Here is a 15,259-nt window from a genome sequence, read left to right on the forward strand (position 1 = left end):
CAGGCAAGAGCTCTGACACTGAGCTATGTCCCAGCCCCTAGCATTTTAAGTTGTGCATCTCAAAATAACGGATAATTTCCAGGGTTAAGGAAAACTATGGTATTATGATACCACAATATTGACTTTGGCGGTGAAAATGTTCTAAAATTTATTTCCACCTCTCCTTCTTTTCAAAATAAGCCCCTCAGAAGGGAAGATCTGTTTTTTCCCCCTCCCCCTCACTTGTGAATTCCTCTAATTGAACTTCCCCCAAGGAAAACTACTATCCTGGGCGCACAGTGTACCATGTGCACTATGGAAACCAGGCGCTGCTTCTGTACCCGTCCTCTGGCTGTGTCCTGTGAGAGTTGGCCATCTCTAAACAAAACTTCAATAAAATGTGAAACTTCCAGTGCACATTATTCAAAACAATTAGTCAGCATGCTGTAACTAAACAACTGGCCTAGTAGACTAAACTGAAGTGAAGATTTCTCTCAGAGATAAGCAGCATCGGGTCTCGGCCTGCAGTCTAAACCCCTGAATCCAGGTAAAGAAACATGGAGCTCGAACTTCCATGCGGCTGCTGTGGAAGGAAAGAGGAGCAAGCACTACAGATAGAGAGCCAGGGAGTGCAGAGCAGCAGGCGGCTGGTGCTTCGAAGTTCACATCCAAAATGTTTCCTGGAATAGAGTTTGTTTCCATTATCAGTCAGTGAGCTCACAGAAGACATGCCTGTGGGAGCAGAACTCTGTAACCTTCGCAATGTTGCTGGTTTTTGTAAGTGGCTATTTCTTTACATTTGTGAGTTATAATTGGTGGAAGTCAAAGTCCTTTCCACTGATTATTATTTGATATCTAGAAGGTACCCCTGCCTGTAAGTGAGTTTGAGGGAAAGTTGCTCATAAGAAGACAAGCTGTAAGTAAGGCTACTTTCTTGAGACTAGTGTAAGAAAAAGAACAGCTGAAGGTTACGGCACACACAAAATTTAGGCATATTTGAAAATATTTGCGTCCCAGTGGGATACCACTTTTGGTATGCTTATCACAAATGAGAAACACATACATACAGACACAGGAACTGCTGAAAATATTCAGTAAATTTTAAATTAAAAACATATCAGAGGGCTGGGGAGCTAGGTCCGCGGTCTAAGTGCCTGCCCAGGCAAGCACAAGGACCGGGCTCCATCCCCAGGACCTGCTGCTGGGCCAGCCCCAGAAGCCCGGGGAGCACAGGGCCAGCCTCGGTGTGGTGGTGCAGGCCTGTAATCCCAGTGCTGGGGAGTCAGAAATAGGAGGATCCCTATGAGTCCGAGCTGTGTAGTGAGACCCTGTACCAAATAAGTAAAGATTAAAAATGTGTTGCCCGAAGGACACGCTGCTGCTCGTCCCCCTGAAGTCCTCCGCGTGCCCTCAGACACACCGGCCCAGCCTCCCGGCCGCGTCCTGCAGCAGCGCCCACGTCCTCCTCCCCGAGCATCTGGAGTCGTGCTGTCCTGGCTGCCTCGAGTCCAGAACTGATTCAAGGCCTGAGCTCTCGCGGTCGTGCTGACTTTCAGCCAGGCGTCGCAGTGGCCAGATCCAGTGACTGCGGGGAGGGGCACAGCGCCCTGTCCGAGCGCGCTGCCTTTCCCTGGCACGGCAGGCAGCCCCGGCATTCACTATGTTTTTTCTTTTAACCACATAAAGTCTCAAAGATTCTCCCGAAAGAGGGCTCCTCCAGACCTGCTTCAGAGAGCGGCCGGAACAGCACGCTGAGCGTGTCTGAAGCTGCGGGGAGCATTTCGGAGGATCAGTGGCAATGTGTCTCTTACTGTAAGCAACTTTTGAGCTCCAACCCTGGCCGTATGTTCTCATCATACCTCTTGAGTGCATGACTTGGTGAAGGGGGCTGTGGTGATTTGCAGTATTCGGTTGTTTCATCTTTAATAAAAGCCCGTGCACTTGCCCTGCGAGTTCCTTGTTTATAATCTATTTGTGAGGGGGAAGAGAGCACACATTGTAGCTATTTCCCCAGAGCTGCCTACTCGCGATTTTTTCCCTCTGTGTAAATCCTACGTAACAGGGCCCCTGGCCTGCCAGCTGTCTCTCTGGTTGGTAACGAAGGACTTCTGCAGTAGTCTTTGAAGTCATTATGCAAAAAGAGCACTCCTGATCCTGTTAGGGGAATTCTTGTCCCTCCATCCTCCTGGAAAAGCTGTGTGGGTCAGGAGTTCACCCCTGCGTCATGGTCCCTGCGCTGACAATGCAGGGGGAGGGCTCGGCCGGACGCTCGCAGTTTCCTCCCTGCGGCTCGCTCGGATCGTGAGCACTCCTTCAGTACAACCGCCCACTGCGTCCGGGTCCACGGGGCTCACTTTAAGCAGCTCTCTGTCGCTGACCAGCCTTTATGAATCAGTGGCCCCAGGGACCTTGCGTAGATGTCGGCTTGGGTATCCGGTCCGCCCTTGGATCGGGAGCCAAGTTGGGATGACGAAGGGAGTTTAATCTGCTCGTGCCTGTTCCTTCCCAGACACTGAGACCTGTGACTACGGCTGGCACAAATTCCAGGGGCACTGCTACAAATACTTCGCCCACCGCCGCACGTGGGACGCTGCCGAGCGGGAATGTCGCCTGCAGGGCGCCCATCTCACCAGCATCCTGTCGCACGAAGAGCAGATGTTTGTGAATCGTACGTACCAGGCAGACCTGAGTGTCCCTGCCCGTCGCCTGCTCTCCCCACTTCCCCAGCTCTCAGAGCCCACAGAAGAGCAGTGGCTTTCTCGGTCCTCATTCAGTGGATTAAACCCCCCATCTGTGAACTAGTTCAAGCCAGTATGACTTCTAGATGGTACTCTCTGCTCACTTAACTTAGAAAAGTGGCTATTCTTTCTTTCTTTCTTTCTTTCTTTCTTTCTTTCTTTCTTTCTTTCGTACAGGGTCTCACTACGCAGCTTGGACTCGTGGTGATTCTCCTGTTTCCAGCCTCCCCAGCTCTGGGATTACAGGTGTGCACCACCACACCTGGCCTCCACTGGCAGCTCAGCATGTCCCAGGGATGGGGCCGCATGGCATGCAGGACCCAGGTTCAAACTGCTGGTCCCTGTGCTTGCCAAAGCAGGCACTTAGCCCGCTGAGCTATCTCATTGGCCCTAGAAAAGTGACTATTTCTTATAGCTTAATAAAATTCCTACCATGGTAACCTTCATGGTCTCTGTTTTGAATATTTGTAGGTGTTGGCTAGAATTAAAGATAAAATTCAGGAGGAAGTTATTTTTGTCTGGCTAAATAAAATCGCCTGTGAATAGTACCCTAATCTTACCTCTTGGTTCTCATCCAAGTTTCTATTTTAGACAATAGAAAGTGAGTTACACTGGAGGCACAGGAATAGACAGAGATAAAAGCTTGTGGGATTGGCGAGCAGAGCTGTTTAGTGACTTCTCACATTCAGCGAAGTCCAGGACTGTGAGTTTTTGCACAGCCAGTTTACAGAACCATTCTCCTTGGAAGCACTGTTCGGTGCTCTGTGAAGCGTGTTCCCACAGTGCTGCCTAGCTTTTTGAAGCTTATTAATTCACAAAATTAATGGTCTGAGCTTTTTGCCAGCGACTCTTCAAAAGATAGAAACATTTTTGAGCACAGTTTTCGAAAATTTCTGGCCTAGGTGTTTACTGTTTAAAATAGTTCAAGAAGAAGCTTTGTTTCTGAGGTGATTGCGAGATGGGTAGTTCCTGATGTCTGATGCATTTTGTTGCATCACTGAATCTTTGCCAGTGGCACAGATTAACAGGAACAAAATAAGTACATGGAAAAATTCAGTCATGAGTGACCATGGGAAATAGTCAATGACAGTAAACAGCTAGGGAAATTCTTGTCTGTGCCTGATGTTTTGCTGTGCTACAGTGTTCAAAAAAGTTACCTTTGGGGGCTGGTGAGATGGCTCAGTGGTCTAAAGCACCTACTTAGAACAAGCTAAGCAAAAAATGCAGCGACCGCGGTTCAATCCCCCAGCACCACATGCCAGCCAGCCCCGCCCCCTGGTGGGCTGAGCTGGCCACACACACACACACACACACACACACACACACGATAAATAAATAAATAAATTTAAAAAAAAGTTACCTTTGTAGTTCAAAGCACACTGAGCAGAAGCACAGAAGGTAGACTGGGATAATTTTTTGTTAAAGAGCAACTAAATAAAAATCCAGCAAGAAGAGATGCATGGTTCACTCTGAAAATACTTTCCTTTAATATATTTTCACTGCTATGTAGGAAAGGCAGGAATCAGCTACATTGTTTTCCCTCATCTCTTAGGTGTGGGCCATGATTATCAATGGATCGGACTGAATGACAAGATGTTTGAGCATGACTTCCGCTGGACGGACGGCAGCACCCTGGTAAGATGCTGGTGGACAGCAAGCAGCTCTAGGGTCTCCATGCTGCCTGTTCCCTGCCTTGACGGAGGGCACACAGGACTGGAAACAACTCATGACTGGCTGAAGCTCTCTCCTGGGAATAGGGCAGGGCTAGAAGAATAGACCAAAGGAACTGATTTAACCACTAATGTCCTCTCTTCTAGCTGCTGGCCTCTTCAAAAGAGGAGTAGCAAACTTCTATTGAAGAGAAAAACTAGATAAGAAGAACTGTCTTGTGTTTGTCTTTCAGACAGTTGTCTTTGCTTTTTAGAGCTTTGAAACACAATGGAAAAGAATACATGGAAAGAAAAATACCTTTGGGTCACCTGTAGTTGGGTCTTAGAGTCATAGGTGAAATTGCTTTGAATTACTTCTAGTAAACGAGAATGGTCTCACACTTGAGAGATCATCCAGGCATGACTGGCTCCCTGCAGACCCTGTGCTAGCTGTCCCCTAGAAAGACCGGAGAGACTAATTCAAAATGCTTCTCACATTTATTATGGCAGAACTTCCAGCAGCTGAATTTCCTGAGTGTCTCCAGGTGATTGTAATGCAGATGACCGTAGGAGCCACAGAATTGGGCGAGATGGCAAAGTGTAAATTACTTCTAAATTGGATGGACATGTCAAGATCAAACATTTTTAAGTTATCTCTGTGTGTGCATTATTTAGGCCACTACATCCATTGTCTCCCACTCGTCAGGATTTAATTAGCCTGGTGAATGCCAGTGTTCATCCTGGAGCAGAAGGCGAAGTAGTCTCTGCCTCTGGAAGTTGTGCTCCACTTAGGGAGGCTTCAGTGAGTAGATGTCTGGGGCCCACTGAATTCACTGGTGGCACCTGCTTTGCAGGAGAAGGAAGGCCAGTTAGCGTGAGCTGTGTGCAGGGTCGCAGAGCTGCCAACTGGTGGAGCCAGCCTCTGAGCCCCGGCTCAGCTGCACCGCGGTGGGGCTGTCTTCCTGGTTCCTCTCCATCTTTGGACTCAGAATCTCTTACTCCTCTTTTGATTTGAACAACTGAAGATCTTTTACTAGAGTTTGTCTGTTACTGGATGTCACCTGTCACTGCCGGCTTGCGCTGTCATTCCTCTCTCTTTGTTTGGCGCTTCTTGTCATTCAGATTTTGAAATTTCTCAGAAAGATTGGGAAAGTGGGAAAACTGTATTATCTATAACATACGTTTCTGGTAGGGTAAGGTGACTATAGCCTCTATAGCCTCAGGATTGATATCCTCTTCTCTCTAATTGTCCCTGCTAGAAGGTGTATCAGCAGTTCTTGCACCTGTGTATTTTCATTTTGCTTTAGCCAAGGCTCCCAACTCTGGTATGCCCAAGACTTCAGTGGCCTTGCTGCATGGCCTCGCGGATCTGGGTGCTTGGCTCCAAGTGCCCTATTGGCTGGATTTCTGTTTGCTGCAGCCCAGGACTAGTGCAGCTGCATCCGGCCAGTCAGAGGGCATGACCAGCCCAAGCCTAAGCCAGGCCTAAGCCAAGTTCCATTCTGTTTCTTTTTTTTTTTTTTTTTTTTTTTTTTTCCTATAATTTTATTGATAAACAAATAGCAATGAGACAGTTTCAAATCAAATTGGTAGGACAGTTTCAATAATTCACACATTGCATACATTCTTCCTAGTGGTTAATTGCTGTACAAGATGCAGACATGATATCCTATTTACAGACACCATTAGAACAAATCCCTCTGTTCATTAAGAGAATGTAACTATATATCTATCCTAACCACTTTGAATACACAGATACAAAATGGACATTCATCTGTATGCCCTTTTTTTGTTAAGTTCCGTTATTTGAATATTATAGGTGTGTAAACTCAGTAAAATATTCTAAAAGAGTCCAGTAGCCCATAATAGTATTGGGTCTTCCGCTTCACTAGCAATGTCAGAAATTGTTGACCTGAGTCCCCTACAGCTCAACATAACAGCATGGCTTTACTTCTTATATTTCGTTTTTATACTTTTCTGCTGGATGGTTAAGACCAAGGTAAAGCAGGACCTCTGCAACAAGAGTTGTAGCTTTTGGGTCTGATAAGGTCAGTAAAATCCCCTCAGGATTGATCCTGAGATCTTGTACCTCAGATTGTAGAACCTTTGTCAGTGTCAGCCATGTGGATGAGTCACGGCCATTGCTTGGCCAATGTGCTCTCTGTGAAAGCCTGAATGTTTTCTCTCCACATGACTCTCCTTAGGCACACTCTACATCATCGATCACTTTTCTCTTTGGCCCCATAATCTCCTTGATCAGAAAATTTGGGACACTACTGAGTTACATGACGTTACAGTACAGGTTCTCATATGTCCTGAGTCTTAATTGACCTTAGAAGGCTAGGGCCAAAATGTTGGCTTTCTTTGCAGCCCTCCTTTTTCTCTAATTTTGGTCTGCAAACTTAGGTTGTTAACCATCAGAAGACAAGCTTATTGTTATTACCATACAACTTAGGCTGTTAAGCTTAACCTCACTATCTGTCTGAATATCAACATCTTAGGCATAATATGGAACAGGTATTTTTCACCAAGTATTGATATGTTGAACTTTAAGTCCCTACAGAATATGATAAAAACCATTAAAAAATTAGAATATATTTTAAAAATAGGCATAAAGAATTATATACTTCTTATGTTTACACATAAGTCCAAAAATCTCACCATATACAACCTTGAAGCAGGACAGTCCCACAATATTCCTTTTCCTGTCTCTTGCTTTCATTCACCACCCCCTTCTTCTTGAACAGTCATCTACCCGAGGGACATCGTAGCAGCAACTGGCATGTCATGACAAGCAGCCCATATTCAGAAGACCAGAATGACAGGCACTCCAAGCATGAAACTACTATTACAAATTATCATCTGCAATGCAGTAGCTTAGTTCACAGGTACCAGTACATATAGTTAGTCATCCATTCTGTTTATTGTCTCTTGCTAGTTCTCTAGAATTGGTTTGTATGCTTTCATTCTTAACACGTGTGTGTCACTCGATGTTTATTCTGACCTCTGCATTGGCAGATGGCCTCTTCAGCGAGGATTCTTTTCCCTGACTCCCGTGTCTCACAGTGCCTAAGATAAAGCGCTTTCCCTCGCCTCTGCGAGCTCGGTTAAGGAGACTGAGTACTGGCTTCCTACTGGTACCCTGGAGGGTGTCTATACATTATCTCAGGGAAGTTGTCTTCTCTGCCAGGTCCATGCAGGTGAACTTGACCCAACGGTTGTAAGATTACCTTGTGAAAGGTCGGCAGCTCAACTGTCTTGGGCCTGTGTTTTTAACATAGGCACACAAATATTGCAAAAACAATAGTTTCGTTAACATTTCCAGAATCTGAGCTGAGTCTAAATTTGATAAGTCAGCGAGCATGAGCTTTGCACTTTGTCTCAGGAGAAATCCTGATCCTCCCGTGAAGTTTGCAGCAGGAGCTGAGATAGTGTGATGCAGGTGACCGTGCTCTTAACTGGTGCACGCATTCGACGGAGCCGCAGGATTGCACGTTCACCTAGTGAGGAGGACTTTCGTATGAGGAAGGCCGCAGGGCAGACGCAGAGGGTAGCGGAGGCCTAGGAAGGGGCGAGTGTGTCCAGGGAAGCCGCACAGCCTCCAGCTGCTGCTTCAGTCATGCTTTGTGCAGGGTAAGTATGCCGAGGAGTGTCCCTGACTGGGGCCATCTGGGAACAGGAGGGACCATCTGCCTCCCAGCCGGTGGCCCTCCCGGCTGGCTGGTCTCCGGCCCACTCTCCCACCTTTGAGGCCAGCCTTTCCTCTGTCCTGTCCTTGCCTTTCCTCTGGCCTAGGTGTCTCTGAAATGCGTTTGTAGTTTGTCCTCCAGCCCCGTTCCTTAACCGGTTCCAGATGTCCGCCAGTCTTGAATAAAATAGCTCTCCTTTGTTTTGCTGTTTACGGAGCTTCGTGCTTTTGGGAATAGTCTTTGGTTAAGTCTCCATTGGGGCAAGAAGGCTCTGCTTGTGCTTGGAAATGGTGTTAACTTACTGTGTGCAATTTTAAAGATTTTGTTTATGTTTTAGGATGATTTCTTTCCTCTTCCATATCCTCTTTCTCCTCTCTTTTGTTTGTTTGTTTGAAAGATTTATTAGAATTTATCCATGTTGGGAAGTAGAATAGTATTAAAACAAAAGGAACTTTTTGTGTTTACCTTATATTTTCATTTAATACTCAGTCTTACAGTTCAAGAAAAACAAACAAGTTTATGTTAGGTCTCCATTTGAATGCTTTCTTTTATTGAAATAATTAAACATTAGTTCTTATTGGAAGCTTATTGGCTTTCAATATAATTATGTCATATTTAACATGATTATGTCTTGTGTCTGGATTAATTCCACTCATATGTTTATGCTAAGTTAGTGATGCTGTTTAGCGAAGCCATCTAAATTGCCTTGTTCTTTAGATTGTTCTTGATTCATTCCACATTATTGGCCTTTACAATTGGATGTAATTGATGAAATGCCAAATTCCTGTTTCTGTTATATCTTGAAAATCTCCTTCACTGTTGGTTTGGGATGTTTGCCCAATGAGTTTTACAAAAGTGCACTCATGGATCAAATCGTGTTGAGCCTCACCCTTGTGTGTTGGCTTTAGGTTGGCCTCCCTTAACACACTTGAGTTTTTGCTGTGGCCAGTTTCCTCCCAGTGGGTTACTCTTTAACTGGACTATTGGTATGGAACAGCAGGGCACACCTAAAGCTTGAGGAGGCACCACACACTTCACTTGAGATTGCTTCGTTGACAGCAAGTTATGTCTTCAAAGAGACTGTTAAACTGTTCAAGTTTGACACATTGAAGCTGGAGGACTCCGGCAAGCTTTTCTTATCTGGTGTCTGCCCTGTTAGCTGGCTTTCCAGTTGCTCTGGATCGGTTGCTGAATGAGCAGCTTGTCCAGGGTTTTTTCTCCCCACTCTGACTGCTGAGCCAGTACCTGCACCTCCCAGGGATGTGAATGCTTGTGGCCTGCTGCTTAAAATTCTCCAAAGTTTTTCTGATGCCCGTGGTATAAAATTGTTGTTCTTAGCATGCCCTTCCCTGGCGCTTCCTGGGCTAGTGTGTCTCAGAGGAATCCTGTCCAGGAGAAAGTCGTGACCGCTCCCTCTCCACGAGCTCTGCGTATCTTGCTGTGGTGCTGAGCATGTTCTTGCCTCCTGCTCTGGTTTCTTTTCAGAGTGCTCCTGAACCCTTGTGGCCCAAAGCCTCTGCTTTGCGGAAGCCTGCCTGCCTGGGCCTGAGGTTCCCTTTCTGTGCTTTCTTTGTGCTGTCCTGCGTGAGCCCAGAGCCCTGTGGTGCCGAGTTCCAGACACCCAGCCTTCAGAGGCAGGACTTACCTTCTGCCTGCGTGCTTCACTGCCTAATGGGGTAGCTGATAAAAAATGGACACTTAATATTTTTGAATGAACCAGTGATAATCAATGAACATCCATTGTTCACTTACATTTTGAACCCTGATTTGACCACATTAAGTCTTTGGCTCCCCCTCTTTGTGACACTTTTTGTTTATCCAAATTAAATGCTCTGTTTATGTTTGTGCCAGTATTGAGAAGTGTTGGCACATATGCAGATTTTCAAAAGTGGAAACAAAGGAAAATATGTTCCTCAAAAATACAGCTCTTTTGGTAAGCACATGTAAGGTTGTGGCCAGAGGAAAGCGGGTCTGCCCACTGGGAGGGATCCCGTCTGTGTCCGCGGTTGTCCTAGAAACACCTCAGTAGCCAACACTAGAAGTTGTAAGTGGAAAGTTGGCTTTCCACCCCCAGGCCTGTCAGAGTGTTGTCAGAGCACGAGTTCCATGAAACTTTGGGAAAACAACAATTTGGGGATAATTTTTTCTCCTCATATAGGCAGATTTATAGCCACAGTGTTTTCTGTAGAAAAATTACTTCGAACAATATTATTATTTGTGTCTCAAAGATAGTTAAACAGGTAAGAAGGAAGAGTCACTCTTCAATGTTATTAGCTCATGTCATGGTTTAGAACGCGTGGCCAGGAATCCTCTGCCTGCTTCAGGTTGGACAGAGCTGCCTCTCTTGATCCACTGTCAAAGGGTAGCCATTTCAGCATAAAGGAAAGCGAACACCAGGACATGTGCAGGAATTTCTCCATCTCTGTGTGTCCTGTGAAAAAGCGTTTCCTGTGTTTTCTTTGACTAAGGATTGTAAGGTGTGCAGGGAACAGCATAATCAAAAGACAGCAGAGTTTTGCAGTGCCTGGCTCATGCCACTCTGCCCAGCGCAGCTCCCTAGGGAGGGCTGGAGACCAACTGTGGACCCCAGAGATAGAAAGCTGTCGCCATCTTGCTGTCTGCTGATTGGCTCCCAGGAATAAAGTTCTCATGCAGGCATCCACATCTGTGCTGTCCCTGTCCCTCTTCTCCTGGAGACCAGCACCCAGCACAGTGCAACCTCCACCCACCCTGCGGCTGGTCTCTTCAATGATGCAGACAGTTACCTCAGAAAAGACTGTCACATTAGGTGGTGATGTCCAGACCCAACAGACTAGACAGAATTCATAATCCAGTAATCCAGTTCCGTTTTTTAAAATAGCAAGGAGCTTTCAGAAGGCTTGGGGTGTGTGTGTGCATGTGTGTGTGTGTGTGTGTGTGTGTGTGTGTGTGTGTGTGTGGTATTTTTTTCTTTCTGCTTTCTCTTTACATTCCTTACGTTAGTCGTCTCTGCTCACTGTAGTCCCTTCCAGGCTGTGGCTTCTCTGCCTGCTGGGAGGAATTCATGGTCTCTTCATCCCTCAGTCTATTGTTGGGAGGAATCACAAAGGCCTCTTCCATATTCATCTGAAACTAACCAGAACATTCTAGAACAATCTACCAATCACAGATTCATAAGTGTCACATGTCTAACTCCAAAGACCTCATCTTGCATCTTGGTTGTAGCAGAGCCAACCAAAGGCTAACTGATAATGAAACTGCCTGTGCATTTTTCCTTTTGGCTTGCAAATCCCACTTACTTTACCAGAGAACTGAATCTTGCTTCAGTTTTATGACAATCAGCAAGGCCCGGCCCCAGCAAGCTGAAATACCTAGTTGCCTGAACACCACTAGCCCTCCTGCACCAGTGCTCAGTGTTGATGGGAAAAGAGTGGTGGGGTGGGTGTGGGTTTGACTTTAAAGCCAGAGGCTCCTTATCTTCTGCTAAAAATAAATGCCTTTCTTCCAAGCAAAGTATTGTAAGAAAAACCAGCTTTGAAAAACTAGAAACAATAAAGAAGTACCCCCTAATTAGGGAGAGACTCTTAGCAAGGGGCATACCAAGAGAAAAGGGATACCAAGCCACAGGCCATAAACCACCATTCTTCTGCTGCAAGGTTGTGTGGTCACTCCCCCCTTGTCCGCAGGGCTCCTGCCCCTCCCCCTCAGGCATTCCATGGAGAGCACTGGGGCTGCTAACTAATCCCAGCGTGTTGTATTCCTAGCTCCTTTGGAGGTCTCTGCTGGTCCAATGCATAGAACTTGGCAGAAAACAGTGCAGAGCAGAAAACCTTAAGTTTTTTTCAGCATTCAAATCAGCTAATGGAGAGGGTTTGATATGTTGCCACATAGGTGGGAGTGTCTGCGGTGGCAGGCACGCAGGTCTCTTGGGGTGGCTGTGGTTCATCAGGTACGTCCCTGGCATGTCGGGCTGTGCCTATGAACACGTATGATGGTGTCAACTAAAACTAAAGGTGTGTTTTGAAAATTCTGCACCTCCCTCCAAAACACCGAAGGGGTAGATTTTCTACCTGGAAATCTTGGAGGGCCTTCTGTGTGGCTGTAGCTCTGAGTCAAAGGCCACTTCTCTTTGCACAAGTCATACTGCATGTCAGTATTAATTTAATTATGGTAAACTTCACAGGCTTTATCCTGTCCACCCAAAAGCCAAGAACAACACACATTCTTGCTTTGGGCTGTAACCCATTACTCATGAGACGAGGACTTAGCGAGGTCCTTTTCAGCACAAACCACTCAGTTCTCACTGAAAGTCTTTACTTGGGCTGCAATTTGATTTGATTTGATTTGAATTCTGAATCTACATGGGAAAAATTATGAGTCCTACAGTATTTCTTGAATGCAAAGCCCTCCTCTCACCCTGGCTGTTTTGGGGGTTCGGATGGCTGATGGTAGGTTGAACAGCTGAAAAAACACTATTTACCCACCCCGGAGCATCATTTCACAATTACAAAATTATCCAGTAAAAAAGAGCGAAGAAAATTTATCAGTGTAGTAGTCGTTCTCAGAGATGGTTTAGTCACAGTGCCTATGAAACTTTAGAATCCCGTGCAGATGTTTAAATTTAATTGCTAATTAGCTTAAAGCAAAGCATAACCATGGAGAAAGCCAAAAGAGAATAGGAAAAGTCCAAGGGCTTTGGCACTTTCTCTTTGCATTTGGACCGTTAGCGCAGCAGGACCGAGGACCTGTGCAGACAAGCTGCAGGGAGGAGCCTCTGGCACCGGTCCTGGCAGGATGAAATGCGAGGCGCTCTTGGGCCCCTGCACACTTGGTGGATAATTGCTGCTTTGTAGTGCAGTGAGCTCATGCTGTTACACAAGATTGGTGGTGTGCTCAGGGGCTTTAGCTCTCAGTCCCACCCGCAGCTCTGCCAGCTAGGAGAATAATGGGGTATCTGGCTGCATGATGCAAGGCCCAGAGACCCCAGAGTAGCTTTCCTTCCCTTCAGCGTAGGGATGGTGGGATCCAACTCGGGACCGCCAGGAGAGTGTCGGGACAGCAGAACAAAGTCCCTTTCTCCTTTAAGACAGAGCTGCTCTTTTCTTTTCAGTTGTGGGCCAGTGAATTACCTAGTTCAGGTAAAAGACAACAGCAAAATCATAATCCCCTGCAAACATGAACAGTGGGACCCAGAACAGAGGACAAGCAGCAGAGAGGGGAGACCTACCGTGCAGGGGGAAGTCACTGCCCTGAACAAGTTAAATAAAGCAAGTTAACCATATCCCACGGACTGCAGACAAATGTCTCTGGACCCTGGCATCAGGGTGGGGAGGGGGCATCTCAGCGCTACCAGATGTTTTGATTTCTGTAATAAGCAGCTCTCGGTCCTCTTTCCAGATAACCATTTGACCTGCATGCTGAAACCCTGGGGCTGTCCTGAGCTTCTTATTTAGTGAAAGGCTGGTTCCTTATCAGCCTGCGCCTAAAACTTGGGAGAGTGTTTTCCACTCAGGCTTTGCTCGCATTGTCCCTCAGTGGTCATTTGCTCACTGTTGGCACTGGCTGAATTTGGATTGAGTTTGTGGGTCTGGGAGTTCCGCCATGGTGCTAGCGTCCGGGGTGATGAAAGGAGTTTGCACATGGAGAAGTGACCTTTGAGGACAGGTACGATGTTTACAGAGCCAGTCTAGATGTGCTTTCTCCTAAAGGCAGACTTGCTGTGACTCAGGCTGCAGGCAGTCCATTTGTGTGCATGGATGTTTGTTAGTTTATGATGTGCCCTGTCAGAAAGCCTGCTGTGGACTTCAGCTCGTGCTTGTGGCTGATGAAACTTCATCATCTATACAAACCATCAGATAACTGTAAAGGGAACGCGGAATATAACAAATAATTGTAGGTGAGTATTCTGGTTGCAAAAGCCAAATTAGGGAACGCAGAATATAACAAATAATTGTAGGTGAGTATTCTGGTTACAAAAGCCAAATTACGGCTGTCCTGACCAGTGAGCGAGTAGAGCCCAGTCAGACCGGAAGATGCTGTGGCGCAGGTGGCTGCCTTCTGGCGTACTTCACTCGCAAAACCGAGAGTGTGCATCTCAGGCAGTCCTCTAATGAGTTAATGTTCCCAACTGTTGGGGACATTATTTTAAGTTCCAGTTGGCTAAGCAATTTAGTTATTAGGGTGTAAAATGATAACAGCGGGTATATGTCACCACCTAGTGGTCATATTGCATTTCGTGTTCAAAACGGCTTTCTCAGAAACTACCCAGAACTCTGAGAGAACAATATGCCCCACGAGTTAAGTTCCTCTAGCTTTGAATAGCTTACAATTCTAGTTTTGATTGCATGATATTGTAAATGTAAAATTTAAATATGGACAAGGTGATTTTCCAAATCCAGTATCAAGCTAATCATTGCAGTCACCTGCTTAGAAGATCCTAGCAAGCAAGGCGGGGATTTGGACTGATCCTGCCTGAACTCCCCCGCCCCCAGTAACGGGACCCAGCACAAAGTTTTCCTTGGCTGCTTCCCTTGGCAGGTGAACCTAGAAGTCTTTTGTGGTTTTTGGATAAAGTTCTCTCCCACTTCCCACATTGTGAATCAGATTAGCAGTGTTTGAAGTGAAAAAGCGTAGGTAAAGAGCACTGAATGGATTGTTCGAGAAAATAACTCCAAATTATACTTTGAAGTTCAGAAAATCCTCCCAACAATAATAGCAATGTATTGTGTCATCCAATGACTTCCTTGAGTAATGTCAGAGTGGATTTTATCCATGGCAGTGTGCGATTGTTTAAACACACTTAGCCAAATCATAACGGTCCTAATACAGTCTCTATTCGGCCATCCTAGACAATCTAAATTAAATGAATTTTGAAGAATAAAACATGACTGCTCTTAAGCTGAAAAGTTCTAGCTAGATATTTAGATAGAAAACATAAGCTCTTGGCATTTAGAGGAATTTGCTCTTAGATTTGCACCGGAGGCAAACCAGCTTTCCTATCTGAGGGGGGCTGCTGCTGTCTCCTCCCTTGAACTTTTTGGTTCTTCCTGACTGTGTTTGGCAGGAATTTATCTGCAACAGAAATCTGTGTGAATAGGGGCATCCCAGGCATCTCCAACAAACTCTTCTTTAATGCCAGGAAGTACTGGCAGTGGAGTGTGTGTGTGAGAGAGACAAAGAGAGAGAGACAGAGAGAGAGAGAGAGAGAGAGAGAGAGAGAGAGAGA

At 46.0% G+C, this 15,259-nt stretch overlaps 1 protein-coding gene across 1 annotated transcript in view; it reads left to right on the forward strand.

Moving 5' to 3' along the window:
* The window catches only part of Vcan (versican), a 118,086-nt gene that overhangs the window by 87,740 nt on the left and 15,087 nt on the right, over window positions 1-15,259 (forward strand). Inside the window, exons 10-11 of the mRNA XM_023700980.1 lie at window positions 2,489-2,647; window positions 4,270-4,352. Of these exons, the coding sequence (XP_023556748.1) occupies window positions 2,489-2,647; window positions 4,270-4,352 (242 nt within the window). The remainder of the gene's footprint in view (window positions 1-2,488; window positions 2,648-4,269; window positions 4,353-15,259) is intronic.

The sequence above is a fragment of the Octodon degus genome, unplaced genomic scaffold (genome assembly GCF_000260255.1).
Source record: "Octodon degus isolate 3935 unplaced genomic scaffold, OctDeg1.0 scaffold00129, whole genome shotgun sequence".
NCBI classification, from domain to species: Eukaryota; Metazoa; Chordata; class Mammalia; order Rodentia; family Octodontidae; genus Octodon; species Octodon degus.